General features: G+C 33.8%; 1 protein-coding gene across 7 annotated transcripts; it reads left to right on the forward strand.

Moving 5' to 3' along the window:
* The first annotated feature begins 24 nt into the window (after window positions 1-24).
* On the forward strand, window positions 25-12,442 carry LOC117590597 (calcium/calmodulin-dependent protein kinase type II alpha chain). 7 transcript variants are annotated; one of them, XM_034283358.1, is made up of 16 exons: window positions 25-304; window positions 2,315-2,504; window positions 2,563-2,657; window positions 2,781-2,840; window positions 2,904-2,958; window positions 3,321-3,646; window positions 3,755-3,849; window positions 3,909-4,031; window positions 4,085-4,211; window positions 5,241-5,333; window positions 6,867-6,923; window positions 9,588-9,653; window positions 11,703-11,781; window positions 11,854-11,948; window positions 12,006-12,120; window positions 12,178-12,442. In XM_034283358.1, the coding sequence occupies exons 2-16, from the start codon at window positions 2,440-2,442 to the stop codon at window positions 12,320-12,322; spliced, it is 1,596 nt and encodes a 531-aa protein (XP_034139249.1). In that variant the 5' UTR covers window positions 25-304; window positions 2,315-2,439; the 3' UTR covers window positions 12,323-12,442. The 7 variants fall into 7 exon arrangements, with proteins under 7 accessions (XP_034139249.1, XP_034139250.1, XP_034139251.1 ...); XM_034283359.1 differs by having other exon boundaries at window positions 11,706-11,781; XM_034283360.1 differs by lacking the exon at window positions 9,588-9,653.
* Window positions 12,443-18,301: the final 5,859 nt, after the last annotated feature.

Consider the following 18,301-nt stretch of genomic DNA (forward strand, 5'->3'; position numbering starts at 1 on the left):
AAGAGACAGTAAAGTCTCGTCATTCAGTATTGAATTCGATTTTCAAGCAAACGGACGTTCTCAAAATTGCTATATCTATTTATACGCGTCGTGTATTCTCAGTGCGCTATATCTGTACATACTTGTACATAGATGTATACATACATATGTATGTTCGCATATCGGAACTTTTATTTTCCGTATTGACATTTAAACTTTTATTATTTTGTCATAATTAACAATTTATGATTTCACGGATTACTGATAAATGTATTCGTGATACATTGTTTTAAGTGAAACAGCCTAATTAATTTCATTTCATAAGGTATATGTACATTTAAAGTAATATTCATACAGTTTTTACATATTCTTAAGTGTTTTACCGACATATGTATGTATCCATTCATGCGTACACAAATGTATTTATGTATCTCTCAGGCTCGGGAGAAATTAAAAAATATACATAATTATACATACGTAAATATGTACACATGCATTCATTTGTATTACTTTAGGTTAAAATATACTTTCATATGTATATATTTATGGTACGTACAAGGTACATATATGTATAAAAGTGTTTGCTCTCCTTGCTACAATTAGGTTGACACAAGTCCACTTGCCTCGCCCTATGTTTTAAGGGACAATAGTTCCTTTACATATATGTAAGTATGTATTCATGTATACACATGTACATAAGTACAAGTTTTATCGCATAGTTCATACATACATATTAAGTAACATAAAGAATATTAACAATATAACAGGGCTACAGATACGTACATATGTATGATTGCTTAGAAATACAAATGCAAAGAAGGCAGTTGAAAAACTTGGAATATTCATGCGCAAGCAATGTGGACGTGTTTCATAAGGAAGCAGCAATATATTCATAAGTATACTTGTCAGTGTGGTATATGTATGTATCTACATCTTTGCATCATCTAAAAATATTTACACTTGCACACACATTAAATCAACGGTGACATATTCTGAAACATGAATATAATTTTAAAATACCGTATTGGTGAAAACTTGTATTAAACAAAATTTAGATGAATCGCAACAAGTTTTACTTGATGTCCTCAAAGACACCCTTGCAGTATCCTTATAGGATGGGCGTCTTAAAATTAAGCTCAATCAAAAGCTCCCTTGAAAAAAAATCAGGATACATAGAAAAGGATACATAAACTTGTTCTTTGACTCTTTGCCAGTATGTATGTACATTACCATTAACCTAACTGTAGATACTCATGCGGTGAGGTACCCTTTTTTCAATAATGAAATGCTCAGAAACACCTGTCGCTTTCAGTGGTAAATTTCATTTAGTCAATAAATGTGTATATCATATAAAAATAATGCATATGTACATATGTTCTACAGATATATTTTTTCTTTACATTTTCTGATACTTAAATATTGATTTCAAGGTTCAAGAAATGAACATTATGTACATATGCTAGCCGAAAACATAGGACTCTTCTTGTTGTATAAAAGATTTTGTTTATGTATCATCTAAAACTTGGTTAGTAATTTTCTAGTCTATTCTTGAATCAGCATATTGATTTTGACCAAAAGCTCTCAATGCACCTCAGAACAGAGCCCCATATGCAGTCGTATGTACATACGAATGTAACCAAATAGTTATGTATGTACATGGCGTTTAATTCATATCGAAGACTATTTTAATAAATATCTAATCGATATGTACATGTATGTTATCGTATGTAGCCATAACTAACGCCATTCCTCAAAAGATTACATACATATATACATGCATAACGTATGTACATACATACATAGATACATATTTATATAAATACATGTATATAGAAATATGCAATAAATGTATTTAAACAAAAACATTTTCATTTTGTTTTTAAAAAACAATAGATCGAAATGCATTTATTTATTTTGTTTTGCAAATGTACATGCTGTTATACTATGAAAATTAATAGGGATGGGAGAAACTATTGTTTATTGCCGATAACAATAACAAGTCACTACATTAAAAATGTCATATTGAATTGGTAATGGAATGGAATGTCAAATATAAAAAAATTAAAAAATTATTTGCTTTCGACTGTTTTGTTATTCCGGTAGCCGGTGCAGTACGTACATACATATGTACATATGTTCGTCATAGAGCGGAGTCACAAAACAACAACCAGATCTTTGCCGGTAGGTTACAGGTTACAACCTGTCTTATTATTGTAAAGGTGTTTGTGCAAGCACGAATACATATATTTATGTATGTAGACTATGTTAAAAAATATAAACTTTCTTTGCTCCATTAAACTCTAACTTTTATTCCATTGTCTTATTAATTAAAAAGCTAAATTAACAACCTTGGAAGTGGAAATATAGGCACACTGAAAATCACAGAGATAAAGGCAATTTTATACAACGCCTTGCTGACAATTTATTGCCGAAATAGATTTTCTTAAGTGTGCCATCGCGATGGCTGCTCCAGCAGCCTGTACGCGTTTTTCGGACAATTATGACATCAAAGAAGAACTAGGAAAGTATGTTTAATGACCATTGTATTATTTCAAATTCACCCAAAATGGTCCGATTTTTCAGAGGTGCCTTCTCAATAGTAAAAAGATGTGTCCAAAAATCAACTGGATTTGAATTTGCTGCAAAGATTATAAATACCAAAAAGTTGACAGCAAGAGGTAAGGATATTGGCATTTGCTCCAACCATCAATTCCATCATGCATTTTCCGTGTGCAGACTAGGCTGTTTTTTATGTATACAGAGTTAGTGCATATTTCATGAATAACTAATTTTGTTTTAAGATTTTCAAAAACTAGAGCGTGAAGCTAGGATCTGCCGAAAATTACACCATCCAAACATTGGTATGTATTGGTATTACAATGAGTCTAAGTTGTGCATTAGAATAATTCAACTATATATTTCAGTGAGATTGCATGACAGTATCCAGGAGGAGAACTATCATTATCTTGTTTTTGATCTGTAAGCATTAAAGTATAATCTTGAAATAACTTCGAAACTTTTGTAGCGTTGTCTATTACCGAAAAATGTTTTATTGTAACATTTTTCATATAATATGTAGATGTTTTCGGATCTCTCAAGAAATGACTTGACTATTGTTGATTGAGATTCATACTTCATCCTTTCCCCTCCGAGTTCTACGTTAATTTATGTATGAATATGTATGTGTTCTGCATAAAACGTGAACGCAAAACAAATATTAATGTAAGAGCTTTAAGCTCTTTTAATTCGTATGAGTAATTTAATTAAAATTTAAAAATAATATAGTACTTCAATCTAGACAAGAAATCAACAAAATTTACTGTGCATACATACATTTTCAGTGTAACTGGTGGTGAACTTTTCGAAGACATTGTTGCACGCGAATTTTATTCAGAGGCTGATGCATCACATTGTATTCAACAAATATTGGAGTCGGTCAATCACTGTCACCAAAACGGTGTGGTGCATCGAGATCTGAAACCTGAGAATTTACTATTAGCTAGTAAGGCAAAGGGTGCAGCTGTGAAACTCGCTGACTTTGGTCTAGCCATTGAAGTACAAGGCGACCATCAGGCCTGGTTTGGATTTGCTGGTACACCGGGCTACCTATCACCGGAGGTATTAAAAAAGGAGCCGTACGGAAAATCAGTAGATATATGGGCATGTGGTAAGCAATGGAATTTTGTCTGAAGTGCATCGCGCATGCATCATGACGAAAAGAACAAAAATTAACCAAATTCACGCTGTCCTGTAAATTTTTTTTTTTTAATCTCAGGAGTTATTCTTTACATACTTTTGGTGGGCTATCCACCATTTTGGGATGAAGACCAACATAGATTATACTCCCAGATCAAAGCAGGAGCCTACGATGTATGTCTATAGCTTTACTCATCTCACGACAAAAGTTTAAATATTGTTAATCCCTTTAGTATCCATCGCCAGAATGGGATACAGTAACACCAGAAGCTAAAAATCTTATCAATCAAATGCTAACTGTGAATCCAAATAAACGAATAACCGCATCCGAGGCTTTGAAGCACCCATGGATTTGTGTAAGTAACGGCCAATACGTATCGTATACATCAAATCATCATTGTATTTTCAGCAAAGGGAACGTGTGGCTTCTGTTGTGCATCGTCAAGAAACCGTGGACTGTCTCAAGAAATTTAATGCACGTCGCAAGCTCAAAGGAGCTATACTTACGACAATGTTGGCTACTAGGAATTTTTCCAGTAAGTAATTTAAAACGAGAAGGGACGTTTTGTGAGTCACAACTTTTATACCCGGCACTCAGTACTACATCTGTATCTTAGCGGTGTTTTGTCAAATTTTAGCTAGCCGCGCTAGAGGCAGAGGCCGAAGCAGAGTGTGAATGAGAGAATGTGAAAATAACCACAAAAGCTGCAGAACAGGGTTGGCTATAATAATGATCCAATCGGATCCCAATTTGGTGATCTGATAGATATGGCCATTCCCTACGGAATGGCTTTTTTAGTTTTCTTTTATCTTCAAAATTTTAGGTTTGTGAGGTTTTCGCTTTTAAATACACTGGTCTCTGAGATCGGACAGACAGGCATGGCTCAATCGACTCGGCTATTGATGCTGATCAAGAATATATATACTTTATGGGGTCGGAAACGTTTCCTTCTGTGCGTTACATACATTCACTTTGTGCACAAATACAATATACCCTATTTACTCTTCGAGTACCGGGTATAAAAGGACGAGAAGGAACGCTTCTTACGCGTCACAACTTTTATAACCGGTACTCAGTAGAACAGTGGTGTTAATTTTTTTTTTTTTACTCACTTTTCACGCCATCACGCTTTTCTAGCTTTCTTTCGACTCGGCTATTGATGCTGATCAAGAATATATGTATATACTTTATGGGGTTGTGGGGGAAACGCTTCCTTCTATGTGTTACATTTTTTCCCACCAAATACAATATACCCTATTTACTCTTCGAGTACCGGGTATAAAAATAAATCAAAACTGAGAACAGTTACGTCTCGTCATTGGCGATGAAATTAGTTATTTAAAATAAGCTACATGATGGACAGAAACAGTTTTGAAAGCTTTGTAGCCGTTAAATTTTCACGTAAACAAGTTGAAATTAGTAAAGGTCCACTTAATCGTAGTGTCAGAGTGGCTCACTGTCTCAGAGAATCTAGAGAGTCTGCGGCAGTCAAAAAGGTCAAACTAAAGACTGAATTTTGGCTTTAAATAATGAATATTATTGTTATTATTTTTATTTTTTACAGGCAGAAGTATGATCACCAAGAAAGGTGACGGATCTCAAGTCAAGGAATCAACTGATTCGTCTAGCACCACCCTTGAGGACGACGACATAAAGGGTAAATATTAAAACTTACGTATATTTCTGTTTATACCGACAACGCGATCAATGTTGTGAATAAAAGACACATACATAGATATCTCCTTTTAGTAGGATAGGCTTTGCTCAATCGGTAGTGCATTATTCAGTGCATCAACATAGTATGAACTAAAGAAAATCGAAATAACCGTCATGTCTCTAACAAGTCTTACACATAAAAATTACACTACTAGACAAAATCGAACCTTTTTTTTGCCTCAAGGAACCAAAACCGACTTTTTCTGAGAGATATCTGGCATTAAAATTTCCTTAATAAATTATGGTTTTTTTGTTCTATTGCAGAACTTTTTTTATTACACATTTTTAAGGTCTGGTATTTTTTTTAAGTTCTTTCAGAGAAAGTTCTTTTTTTTACATAGCTCAAGTTTCTTAGATCTGGTTGTAAAGAACTTCATGTAGGTGTAAGATTACCGTCTGAGAATATTAGGCTTTGAAATGCAAAAATTTTGATTTTTGTGGGGTATTTTTTTGACATTAAAAACTCAAGAAACGTGGAAAAAAATATATATTGCGTCGTTTAAGGTATTGTTCTTCAAAATACCGCACAAAAATCAACATTTTTTAATTTCAAAGCTTAATATTTTCCAAAAGGTAATCTAAAACCACAAAGTAGTTGTGAAGACCAAATTTCTTTACAACCAGATCAAAGACACTTAAGTCATGTGAAAAACAAACCGCTACCTCTGAAAAGGGCTAAAAAAAAAAGAACACATTTTACAAATTCTTAGAAAAAAAAGGTAAAATCGTGTAGGGTACTGTTATATGAAAGGACATACAAAAGAAGTGTTTGGTGCAGAACCTGATAAAAGTGTATATCCATTTTCATTTTTTATTATTTAAGTGTTCCCAAAATAAGATATTGTGTATGAATTGGTTTTTTTTTTTTAATATTTTCGCAAGATTTAAATGATTTTATTATGTTGTTATTTTTACTTTATATCAATAGAACACCATTTTTTCAAACGATTTCAGTATATTCTTAAAGACATTTTTTAGTAGCCCAAACACTAAAGGAGTATTTCTAATTGATATTCAAAACGACTGAATATAACTCTCAGAATATCATAAAACACCAATGTAAAAATTATTTTGTCTTCCTATTAAACTATGCAGAACCGATCGTTTTTATTTTAACTACGCATGCATTTTCATAAATTATTCTTTATATTCAAATGATTACTTTAACTTTAAAATTTCTGTCACGCTATGATCAAATCTTTGCAAAAGTTTTTTTAAACTCTAAGATTTGTTTACCAAAAAAAACGTTTGATGCTCAATGAGTGTCAATCTAATATTTATTTGAAATGAATTTATTTACATTTGATTAAGTAATGCTTTTCATCGAATATAGAATCGACTTATAAAAGCCAGTATTAATCACATTAATCTCTGAAATACTCACTCGTTCATATACAGTACATAATATTGGAACAAATCAAGTCGCATTTTCAAATATGAAATTTGTTCGTTTTTTTTTTTTTGTTTTTCCTAGAAGATAAAAAAGGAATCGTTGATCGCAGTACCACAGTCATATCTAAAGAGCCCGAAGGTAAATGAAATCACACACTGTTTGCGGTTTCCAATTATTTTCAACAATTTTGACACAAACATGTACAAATAATAATTTCACCATTAGGTTCATTTTTCATTAATCAAGGCTTAGTATTAGGCTAATATGTTAGGAAACCATGCATCGGCATTTCTCGTAGAGCTTTCACTACTCGTATGTATCGTCAATTGGGGAAGAATAAGTATTTAATGTTGAAGATCCTTTCTTGCCAGAGTATAATTTTACTGTATAGTGAAATCTTACTTGATCCTTATATACTATGTACCACACATTTGCTTACATTTTTTTACAAATGTACATACATATGTACGTACATATTTTATTTAGATTCAAACGCAAGCATTTTTTATCAATCCAAAATGGTCTGATCTTGATTTTTATTTCAGCAATGTATCTTCTGCATTTGGATTGAAGTTTGAATGCAACTAAATACAAGCATATCTTATCACACGTGTTAAATAACTACATACATAAGTTCCAAATCGGTTAGCCTTTTACTTAGATATGTATATCAGAGATACTTGAGTCAGTTATGATTAACGTAGTCGTACCTATACGTGAGTATTTCACTCCAAATAATTCAACTGAGCGGTACTGTTTTATGCAGAATTGACTATTTTGGACTTAGTACTAAGGATAGAAAACCAAATCACTAAAAACTATCATATAAACATACTTGTGCACTACGTAATTATATTGGCTTGCCGAACTATATATATATATTTTTTTTTTCCGTCCTTTCATTAACGTCCACATACGAAAAAGCTTCTTCCGTTCCGAATTACCTTCTACCCGTTATATGTTACCCCGTACAATCTTAAATTATTTTTATTGTATATGAAACTTCACCAAGCAATCTGTCAACAACTTCATGCAAATGTATACCGCAACAATATTTAAAAAATATTATAAAATATTATATAAAATTAAATTTGTATAACATTGCAGATATTCAAGAGTCGAAAGCCAAAACATATCGAAGCACTTTGTGTTTGAAACTTAGCAAAATGGCACCATCTCGAATACTTCAGTCATTTGTAAATATCAGTTTAAATATAAAGAACAAAATCAACTCCTACGATTCTACCGCGAAACCTCGTTGAAAGCTAGCCAAGTACTTGGTCATTCCGCAATCAGTTTAAATCGGTCTATCGTGTTAAAATACTCCGATTTACACCTGTTTTACACTTTTTATATAATTATTCGATTTCCCTGTTATGGCTGTTATAGATTTTTTATCACAGGAACGTGTATATGCATGTATATAGGTATCAGGTGTATATAGCCTTCCATTTAGAAAAAGATCGATGGGATCGACTCGTTGGTCTTAGAATGCTGACACTGGGTGTTACCAGGTATGGTCCGAACCTACGCTACGGGACCTATGGTCCTCTCTGACCGATGTACGGACGACCAGACATATCAGATTTTATGCGCAGAAAATAATTTGGAATAGATTGGAAAAGTAAATATTTGTATGAATATTTAAGTCGAAATTTGATATGATTATTCAAATTTTGTGATATATTATTCCTTTGACATAAACATATTTTATATGCATAGGCTTTCGTTGTTACTATTCGTACAATAAAGTGAAAGGGGAAAATAAAAGCTTCAAACGGAAATCGGAGATCGATGAATACAAAAAATGTAAATGAGTATTTACAAAATGTAAAAGAAATTATATATGTATATGTATATATACTTATGTATATATATTCCACCAGCCTGTAAGCTAAAGCAGTAAGAAATCGATAGACAGTGTGAGCGAGAAACTTGATACAAATATATGTACATGCAGGTATATGTGCATAATGTACATACATATGCACGTGTGTACATACATACATACATATATGCTATATTGGCTTATAGCTGGTTTAAAAAACAGCTATATTAGCTCTGACATACATATGTATATACTGCGTCCACAAATGAGGACGAAATAGCCAGGTATACATACATACATATGTATGTATAAGCCTCTTATAGGTTCTAATAAATCCATTGAATTTGGTCCTGCCCCATTTCAACCATGTTCCTTTTTACACCATATGTCAACCGATAAACAATGGCGAACACCGAAAGCAAACAATATGTAAGTTAAAAACTACATTCGGATTGACCAGGTCGAAACTATACTAATTAGTCCAAGCAGCCCAAACTCTGCGTCTAGTTAATACGGATAAAAGTGTATTTTATTTCGCTAAACGTCGACGCTAAAACTAAACACAAGGCAATGGTCAAACCAATAATTTGTTTACCCATTTCTGTTGAATCAGGTGGTCGGGCACTTCAAATTGTTTACTTTCTACTTACGAGTGTTTTCTTCATGAGTTATTTTCTTTACCAGGAGTCAAATTTATTTAAAAGTAGGACACAGCAACAGTAGTTTATTCAAACTAAGATATGAACTCACATTAAACTATAATTTACATCCATATATCCCAAAAACACTGGTCGGTGGTACGATTTACGTTCCTGTGTTAGGCTATTCCTTTTACAGTTTTTTATACACAAATCATTGTTAAGAAACGACACCCTAACTAAACTTTTTATGATTTCGTTTTATAAAAATTAATATGTTATGAATTATGGATTTTTACTTGTTTCACGGAAACAATACAAATGTGTGTGTTTTAGAAATAAGGATAGTGTGTCCTGCTAAAACTTGCCAGCAAATTTCTGGAAACTCACAGTGCTCCTCAGGTACGTACATATGTATGCCCAAAATATTAACGCCAGCCATCACTCGCTTTTTCTATGAGAACGTAAGATGACGACTACAAATATTCCGTAAAAACAAAAAATGACTTTGCTTATACGAACTTTTTAATAGACAATATACATAAATGCTTGTATAAATGCATGTGAATAAACTATCCGATTTTGTTTTAAAGAAAAACGTAGACAGGATGAGTGGAATACAATGAGCACATCTGATCCAAAATTAAAACGGGAACAACTAAACTCTCCCATGAGGGCAATTTCACAAATTTATAATATTTTGCTACTCTCGAGGATTTTCACTCCGGTGTTTTCTCTAGATGTTTTATTTTGTTTACCCTTAGTCGGGCTGTGAGTGCTCGAACATTACTGAGCCATGCTCCTCAGAAATCATTTGGGTTGGTTTGGTTAAAATACCTTTTGAACCAAACAAGATGTCTACACGAAGACTTCAAGTGAGAAAAGGCCAGACATTTATTTGTAAGCTTCAAGATATAGCCGAAGTCAGATAGCTTCCAAATTAAACGGTTTACTTTAATCCTGCTCATTTACATATGCTTTAACAGGGATAATAAATGATACCGTTTAGGTTATTTAAAGATCATATGTATGTAGTTAATGCCATAAAAAATATTAATCAATAGCAGACAGTGAATTTTGTACACTAAAATACATTTTTGTTTTTTTCATATGGTTTTGGTATGTTTTTTTCTAGAGAAAAGCTTATTAAACTAGTTAAACATAATAAATTCCCATTCCCACCAACAGATTAAACTCTGTATTTCTGTTCTTACGTTATGAACGTTGAACAGTATTAAATAAATTAGTTTATATGCTTGTACCTCCTCTAAGTATTATAGCTAGTTTTATGCGTGAATCTACCTGATTTCAGAGTGTTACAGAATTGTTCATTTCTCTGCTTTTGTGATATTCAAAAGAACTAAGATCAGAACAGTTTTCCGTCCAGAACATTGTTCTAGTTCCCAACTTCCCAACCCATACTTGGAAAACTGTACATTTTTGTAAGTATGCGGAAAGTGCTCCTTATTAGTGTTAAAGTCCGGTATAGTGTTTTCTTTTGGCATTTTTTTTAAACTTGACCGTTTTTACCGATATGATGTAAAAACGATATATTGCTAAACAGCTACTGAAAGTGTTTATACAATACAAATGTTTCCCCACTAACCTAAAACTTTGCGTACTACCCATCAATTTAAAGTGAGTTAACATGAGTGTCCATATTTCACTGTCCGCTGCTGTCGTTCGTAAAACTCCAATAAGGCAGACAATACTACATACTATAGATCATATAGAATAGTTTAAACGTCTAGTTTAAACGCGTGTCTATGAACTATATATTTTTTTTTTTAGGTATTGCATGCGTAAAGTAATCAAATTGTTTCGATATAATTATATGGATAACAAACCATTTAAAAGGCAATGCATGAATAATACATGTATCGTAAGCCTTTACTTCACATCGGTTCATCCATTCGTATAGCCCATAATGGATCAACTGGTACTATCATTGTGAGAATCTTATATTACCCCACTATTTCGTAGGTTTAGGAGATCTATATCTAATAGTTTTCACAAAGAAATGCAGTGGGTTATGGGAAAGCAAAAAACGGTTGTGTATTATCAATTATTTCTGTTTAATAATGCTTCATTTTTCGTTTAGGTCGAGCCTAACTTTAAATCTTCCCTAAAATTAACATCTGCACCATTAATTGAAAAAGTTTCAATGGCTTTAGTTGTATTTTTTTTTTTTTTTTTTTGATAAAAATATCATTAAAAGCTATGATATACACTTTTAAAGCAATCCATTTTTAATTTCATCGAATCGAAAATCTATAATGTACATAGAAAGCATAGAAAACAACCTTAAGATTACGGAACATAATCAAGAGTCAGTTAGTCAGTTTGCAGGTCATTCAAATTATTTTTGTAAATATTATTTTAAACAAAATTTAAATGAAAAAATGTATGATACTGACTAATTGCAAATTTACCTTTTCACAATATACAAAGCAGCTAGACGACAAGAGATAATAAAGATCACTGAACAGCTGATTGAAGCAATAAATAGTGGTGACTTTGATGGATACACGTAAGTTTTTGTTTTAAATTTAGCAATTGCGTTTGATAACCATGAATATTTTCGTTTGTAAACTACACTTAGTAAAATTTGTGACCCCCATCTAACCGCCTTTGAGCCAGAAGCTTTAGGTAACCTAGTCGAAGGAATTGATTTCCACAAATTTTACTTTGAAAATGGTAAGAATAATTAGGAGTACATTTTAAAATTGATCAAGACGCCTTTTTTACTTTTAGTTCTTGGTAAGAATTGCAAAGCCATTAACACAACTATATTGAATCCCCATGTACACTTATTGGGTGAGGAAGCCGCTTGCATCGCCTACGTCAGGCTAACACAGTACATTGATAAGTAAGTATAGTTGAGTATTCACAGGATAATATTATTTGTATGCAATTTTATTGTCAGACAAGGACATGCTCATACCCATCAGTCAGAGGAGACGCGCGTCTGGCATAAACGCGATAACAAATGGCAAAATGTTCACTTTCACAGAAGTGCATCAGGCAAGATTAGTGGAGCTACTACATTCGATTTTATACCACAGAAATAGGTTGCGTCAATCAATGGATTGATTTCATCACACCAAAGATATAAAGTCTAGTTATGCAGTTAAATCAGTTGAATATGATACATTCATTTGCAGTTGACACATATATAGTGTCATACCTATTAAAAAGTTTTTTGTAAATTTGATTACTTGTCTACATTACATTTAATATTTATTTGTTTATGTTTTATGTTTATGTTTATAATATTATAAATAAATTTAAATCTATAAAAAACTCATGAAAAAGGTCAGTCAAATTCAAGGCTCATAAGTTCCACAGAAATTATAAAAAATTTATAGATTCAAGATACAAGTCAGTTTTGATACTACATACGAGTATATAATAAAAACTACGTTTCGTAGCCAACATATCTGTGGGAGTAAAATATGTAACTGTAACTGTTGTGCATCTTAATGTGGGAATATGTTTCTTTAATGGGCTGATTTTCCGATTCAAAGTCGTAGTGACCATCACAGAATTTGTTAAATAGATTAATTTGTATCTTAGAGAAAACTAAAAAAAAAAGAAAAGAAACGAAAACTATAAAGCCTAATAAATCTTTACTCTTCTAAAAATGCCTGCAAACATTGTTAATGTATGTATCTGAATACTTATAATCATTTGTTTATCTGCATAAGCACTGAATTATTCACGTTCGTAAAATACATAAACACAAAAATATATAGCATACATACGTACGTATGTGTGAATAAAACAAGAAATTAACAACGCAATTTAAAAAAAATGTATCACGAAAGTGTAAAGCATTAGATAATTACAAAATAGCATTTACAAATTTAAAAAACAAACATACATAAATTTAAATCTAAATAAATTATCTAATTGTTATACAAAATGATTTGGCGATGCTTTTCATTATATGATGCATTGCATCACCGTTACATGCATCACACATCACCTGTCTGTCCGCATCTTAGCTATTTCATATATACATATGTAGCTTATACATATACGCAGAAATTATCGATGCGTTTGTGGATGCAGTGCATTTTCCACATGACAGGAAGTCAAATATACTTTTTATTATTACATAAATGTATTAATATTATGATTTATTAACATATTGTATGACTGTTTCATTATCATGAAAAAAAAAACAACAAAAATGTTCTATTCAATTAAAACCCACACGACGTGATTATTTATTTGTAATATAAGATGATTTGCATATTTTTCCAGCTCGTAACTTACATCAAATTAAGTGTTTTAGTTTAAGCCTCTAACTATGTATGTATGTATGTATAGTGTAATATTTATTGTGAGCAGGACAGGAGTACGAATATTAAAATTTATGTTCTGAGACTGCATCCACTGCATCCTCCTAACATCTTGGAAAGAAACCAGCTATTTTATTGTGTCATATTTTTATGGAATATTGATTCTGTGAATGTATGCTAAGTTGTTTAAGACACAATCATACTTGCCACAATAATTCGGGACGGATACTTTGGATATATGTACATACATATGTACTCGAAATCAAACACACGTCTAGATTTAAATATTTATGGCTAAATGCTTTTAAAAGACAGCAGTAATTTGTATTAAAATATTTTATGTGGGAGAAAAAAAATTTCGAATGCACTTACTTCTACTCACCTTTTTTTTCGATTGATTTTACATCATGGATCAATAAGATGTTACTACTACCTATTTCTCCCAAAAATCATACATCAGTTTTAAGCAAAAAATAATGTATTTAATAAATAAATGCTGTTTGTATGATCAAATTTTCCAGGACTTAAACGTCTTCTTAAATAATAAATAATATATAAAGCATACTTATATGAAAGGAAAATAATTCTTGCAATTTTAAATTTATCGAAAAGCTGTTAAGGTAACCAAGTAATAATTACAAATTACAACCCGATGATAAGAGATAAAATGATAAATAAAAATTGCCTTTTTACATTTTTTGCGGATGTTGATGTCCCCAATATTTAAAAACTATTAAAGCCAACCATAATGAAAATTTAACAGTAAAAATTATTAATATTAATAAATTATTCCATAATTATGATTTATAAAATAAACATGCATACTTAATAAAAATTATATCAAATTATATAGGAATGATCGTTCGTCTCGACGTGGAGGAGGGGTTCTGATTGCAGTAAACTCTTACTTAACGTCGGAACTTTTCATAGTCCAGGTCTCACAAGACCTGGAATTCCTCTGTGTTAGACTGATTCTTCCCGGCCAGTCTATTTATGTCACTTGCTCGTATATTCCACCGACTTCGGATGTATTAATATACGAGCAGCACTTGTCCGCCTTAAAAACTGTTTCTTCCTCGCTTTTTGATAAAGGCCATTTAATAGTTCTTGGGGATTTCAACCTGCCAGGTACTGTCTGGTCTTCGGTTAACGAATCAAACAACCTTGTGCCCATGTCACGACATGAGTTTATTGATGGCTTATTAGACCTGTCCCTGTCTCAAGTCAACCATGTAAAAAACTCCTTGGGTCGATTGCTTGATCTGTGCTTTGTCTCGGATCCGACCGTAGCGTTGTTAACACGAGCACTCCCGCTCACTATACCTGAAGACTGCTATCATCCTACTTTCGAAGTGTCGGTAGATATTGGACCTACTGTATCGAATCGTGCGGGTAGGCTATCTGAACGCGTCCGCTGCTTTCGTAAAGCCGAGTTTACGAAGCTCAATAACTTAATTCGAAATTTTGATTGGTCCGCTCTGTACTCGTGCACTGACGTCATTGAAGGCACAAACATTTTTTATAATGTACTTGACACAATTTTTGACACGTGTGTCCCACTTTCATGTCCGACTAGATCTGCGAAACCTCCTTGGTTCACCAAAGAGTTATTCCGTCTAAAGAACCTAAAATCAAGACTATTTAAAAAATCTCAAGAAGTTGGTTCTCCCTCTTCTCTTTCTAATTACTTAATAGCTCGGTAAAATTTCACTGTTCTTAATGCTCAATGCTATAGGAACTACCTCCTTTGATGCAGGATACGTTTTTCACAGGATCCTAAACAGTTTTACAGCTTTGTAAACAGTAAGCGTAGAACGTCAGCACATCTAACCTCGCTATAATTTTTGAATATGTTGGCAAACAATGATCAGGCGCAATCGCCGATCTTTTTGCACAATTTTTTCAAGCCACCTATTCCCAGGAAAGCTACCCAGGTCATATGTATCCATATAGTTTACCAAGGTCGAATGGCATTTTCTGCCCTTTGTTTAATGAAGGCTCCTTACTTCATGAACTTCAATTAGTTAAGCCGGTATTTCACCGGGCCCTGACGGAGTTCCCGGCTGTGTACTCAGGTACTGTGCCGAGTCTCTGTGCGGACCTTTGCTTAAACTATTCACTCTATCCATCCATTCTTCTAGATTTCCGCCATCTAGAAGGAATCCTTTATAATTCCTCTCCATAAGAAAGGTAACAAGTCTGACTCTAAAAACTATAGAGGTATATCTAAGTAGTCCGCTATTTCTAAAATGTTCGAGAAAGTTTTAACTCCGCACTTGCAGCATCTCTGCAAATCACTTATATCTCCAGCTCAGCACGGATTATTATCCTTTGTCATTAAAGGATTCCAATGTAACTTGCAGACGAATGTTATTTACACTGTCTTCAGTAAGGCATTCGATTCTGTAAACCATTCTCTTCTTGCACAAAAGCTCGACCTTCTAGGGTTTCCGCCCAATCTGTTTAGATGCATTTCTAGCTACCTGTGTTCTAGGTTTCAAAGGGTCATTTTCAAAAACTCCTTATCTTTACCTGTTATTGTTACTTCTGGAGTACCACAGGGTACCCATTTAGGCCCCTTACTATTCACACTCTTTATTAATGACCTGCCTTCTGTATTAAACAATTCTCGAGTACTTATGTATGCGGATGATGTTAAACTCTGTGTCCACTATAAGGACATTTCATTTCACTCTCGCTTGCAATCTGATCTCAATAGCTTTCAGTCATGGTGCTGTGCAAATATGTTACAACTTAATGCCTCGAAGTGCAATGTAATGACTTTTTATCGCTCCAGCCCCTTCCTGGCTCCTTACACCATCTGCGGTAGTTCTCTTGAGAGAATTACATTGGTTGATGATCTAGGTGTTAAACTAGACCCCAAGTTAAGATTTTCTGAACACATTTCTACCATGGTAAATAAAGCCATGGGTGTGCTTGGGTTTATAAATGGGTGGTCAAAGGAATTTGATGACCCCTATATAACGAAGACTCTCTATATCTCGCTTGTTCGTCCAATTTTCGAATACGGCTCATGTGTATGGTGCCCTCAGTGCAACATACATCAGGACCGTATTGAATCAGTACAGAAAAAGTTTTTATTATTTGCCCTTCAGGGCCTCAACTGGGATGCAACTGTGAGACTGCCATCCTACCGTAGTAGACTTCTTTTAATAAATCTTCCATCCTTAGTTAGTCGTAAAAAAATGCTTGGTGTAATTTTTATGCACAACTTGATCAAGGGGGATGTAGACAGCCCTGACTTGTTGAGCCGCGTAAACTTTACGATTCCCATTAGACCCACTAGAAACTATATTCATTTGTTCCTTCCACTGTGCAGATCGAATTATGCCTTGCACGAACCCTTTAGGGTCTTATGCTCGGATTATAATTCCCTCTATCACATTATATCCTCGACTAACTCCCTTCCTCCTCTTACATCTCTTATACTAGCCTACCTCTCCCGTAGCTAGTTTAATTTTAGCATTGTCTTGTTTCTGACTTTGATAGTTTTGCTGGCTTAGCTATAGTTGCTCTAGTTTAGTTGTGTTTAGTTCTAATTTTCCTCGAATATTAGCCTAACATCTATCTTTCCTGCATGCTCGCGACCGGTTCGGTTAATCGCGCCGCGCGTCATGCGGCAGCGCCCCTCGGTCGGTTGGGCGGGAGGAGGGCTGCGTTCTGCTGGGTTCCGCGCGTAACAGGCTTAGGCTTGGTGTCGCATTGGCCATTTGATGGTGCAGTCATTGCATATCAACGTCCAGAGAAATACATTTATGGCTTCTTAAATTAAGGACATAACGCGACATATTTTTATACCCGGTACTCGAAAAGTAAATAGGGTATATTGTATTTTTACGGAAAAAATTTAACACACAGAAGGAAGAGTTTCCGACCCCAGAAAGTATATTGATGCTGTATGCTCACACTGTTACAAGAGTATTTCAAAATGTCGGCCCGCCCCCTTCCGCCACCGCAAAGGGCAAAAATCTGCGGTATCCACCAATAGAAGATAGGAGAACCATATCTAGGAAGGACCATATCTATCATCACTGAATTAGGATGCGATTGGATCATTATTATAGCCAGAATGAAGAACATAATTTTCCGTGGTTACCCCTCACTCCGTCCAGCAGCTTTTTTTATTTTGTGCGCATTCTCCCAGTCCACACTCTACTTCGTGCAGTGTGCTGATCTAAGGGAGGGGTGCGAGCTAGAAAAGCGTGATGGCGTGAGAAGTGATGTAGATTTAGATGACATACGTAGAAAAAATGTAAAATGTAAAACTTGAAAAAGTCACTGAGGTACAGATGTCTTACTGAGTACCGGGTATAAAAGATGTGACGCGTAAGAAGCGTCTCACACGTCCCTTCTCGTTTCAATTAGACTTAGACTTAACCAAAAGCTAGATCCGTTGAAAAAAGTATAATTTGGCAACACTGGTTACTGCATCCACCACAAGAGGGAAAGGTACTGTTAATGTGAATACGAGCAGGTAACGGTTAAACTAGCGCTCACTCACAGCAGTAGCAGGTAACAGTTTCATACCCAGAGAATCAGAGACCAGGTATTGGTGCCGGCCATCTTACCTAGTTTCCGTTAAAATGTACCAAACTTTTGAGGAATTAAATTCGGAGCAATATGGGCTTTCTAATTATATTCATCTTCAGAACCCCTATGGTGTGATGTAAACAACTGACCAAAATTATATGAACTTGCTACAAAATAGTATATGAAACTGAC

This window comes from Drosophila guanche, unplaced genomic scaffold (assembly GCF_900245975.1).
Source record: "Drosophila guanche unplaced genomic scaffold, DGUA_6, whole genome shotgun sequence".
Taxonomy (NCBI): domain Eukaryota; kingdom Metazoa; phylum Arthropoda; class Insecta; order Diptera; family Drosophilidae; genus Drosophila; species Drosophila guanche.

What these genes read in the sequence shown, in the direction of transcription:
- LOC117590597 (XM_034283358.1), top strand. Translation starts at nt 2,440, where the DNA reads ATGGCTGCTCCAGCAGCCTGTACGCGTTTTTCGGACAATTATGACATC. An exon ending in AGTAGATATATGGGCATGTG is followed by an intron (nt 3,647 to 3,754) that starts GTAAGCAATGGA and finishes TTTTAATCTCAG; the next exon opens with GAGTTATTCTTTACATACTT. An exon ending in CTAACACAGTACATTGATAA is followed by an intron (nt 12,121 to 12,177) that starts GTAAGTATAGTT and finishes TTTTATTGTCAG; the next exon opens with ACAAGGACATGCTCATACCC.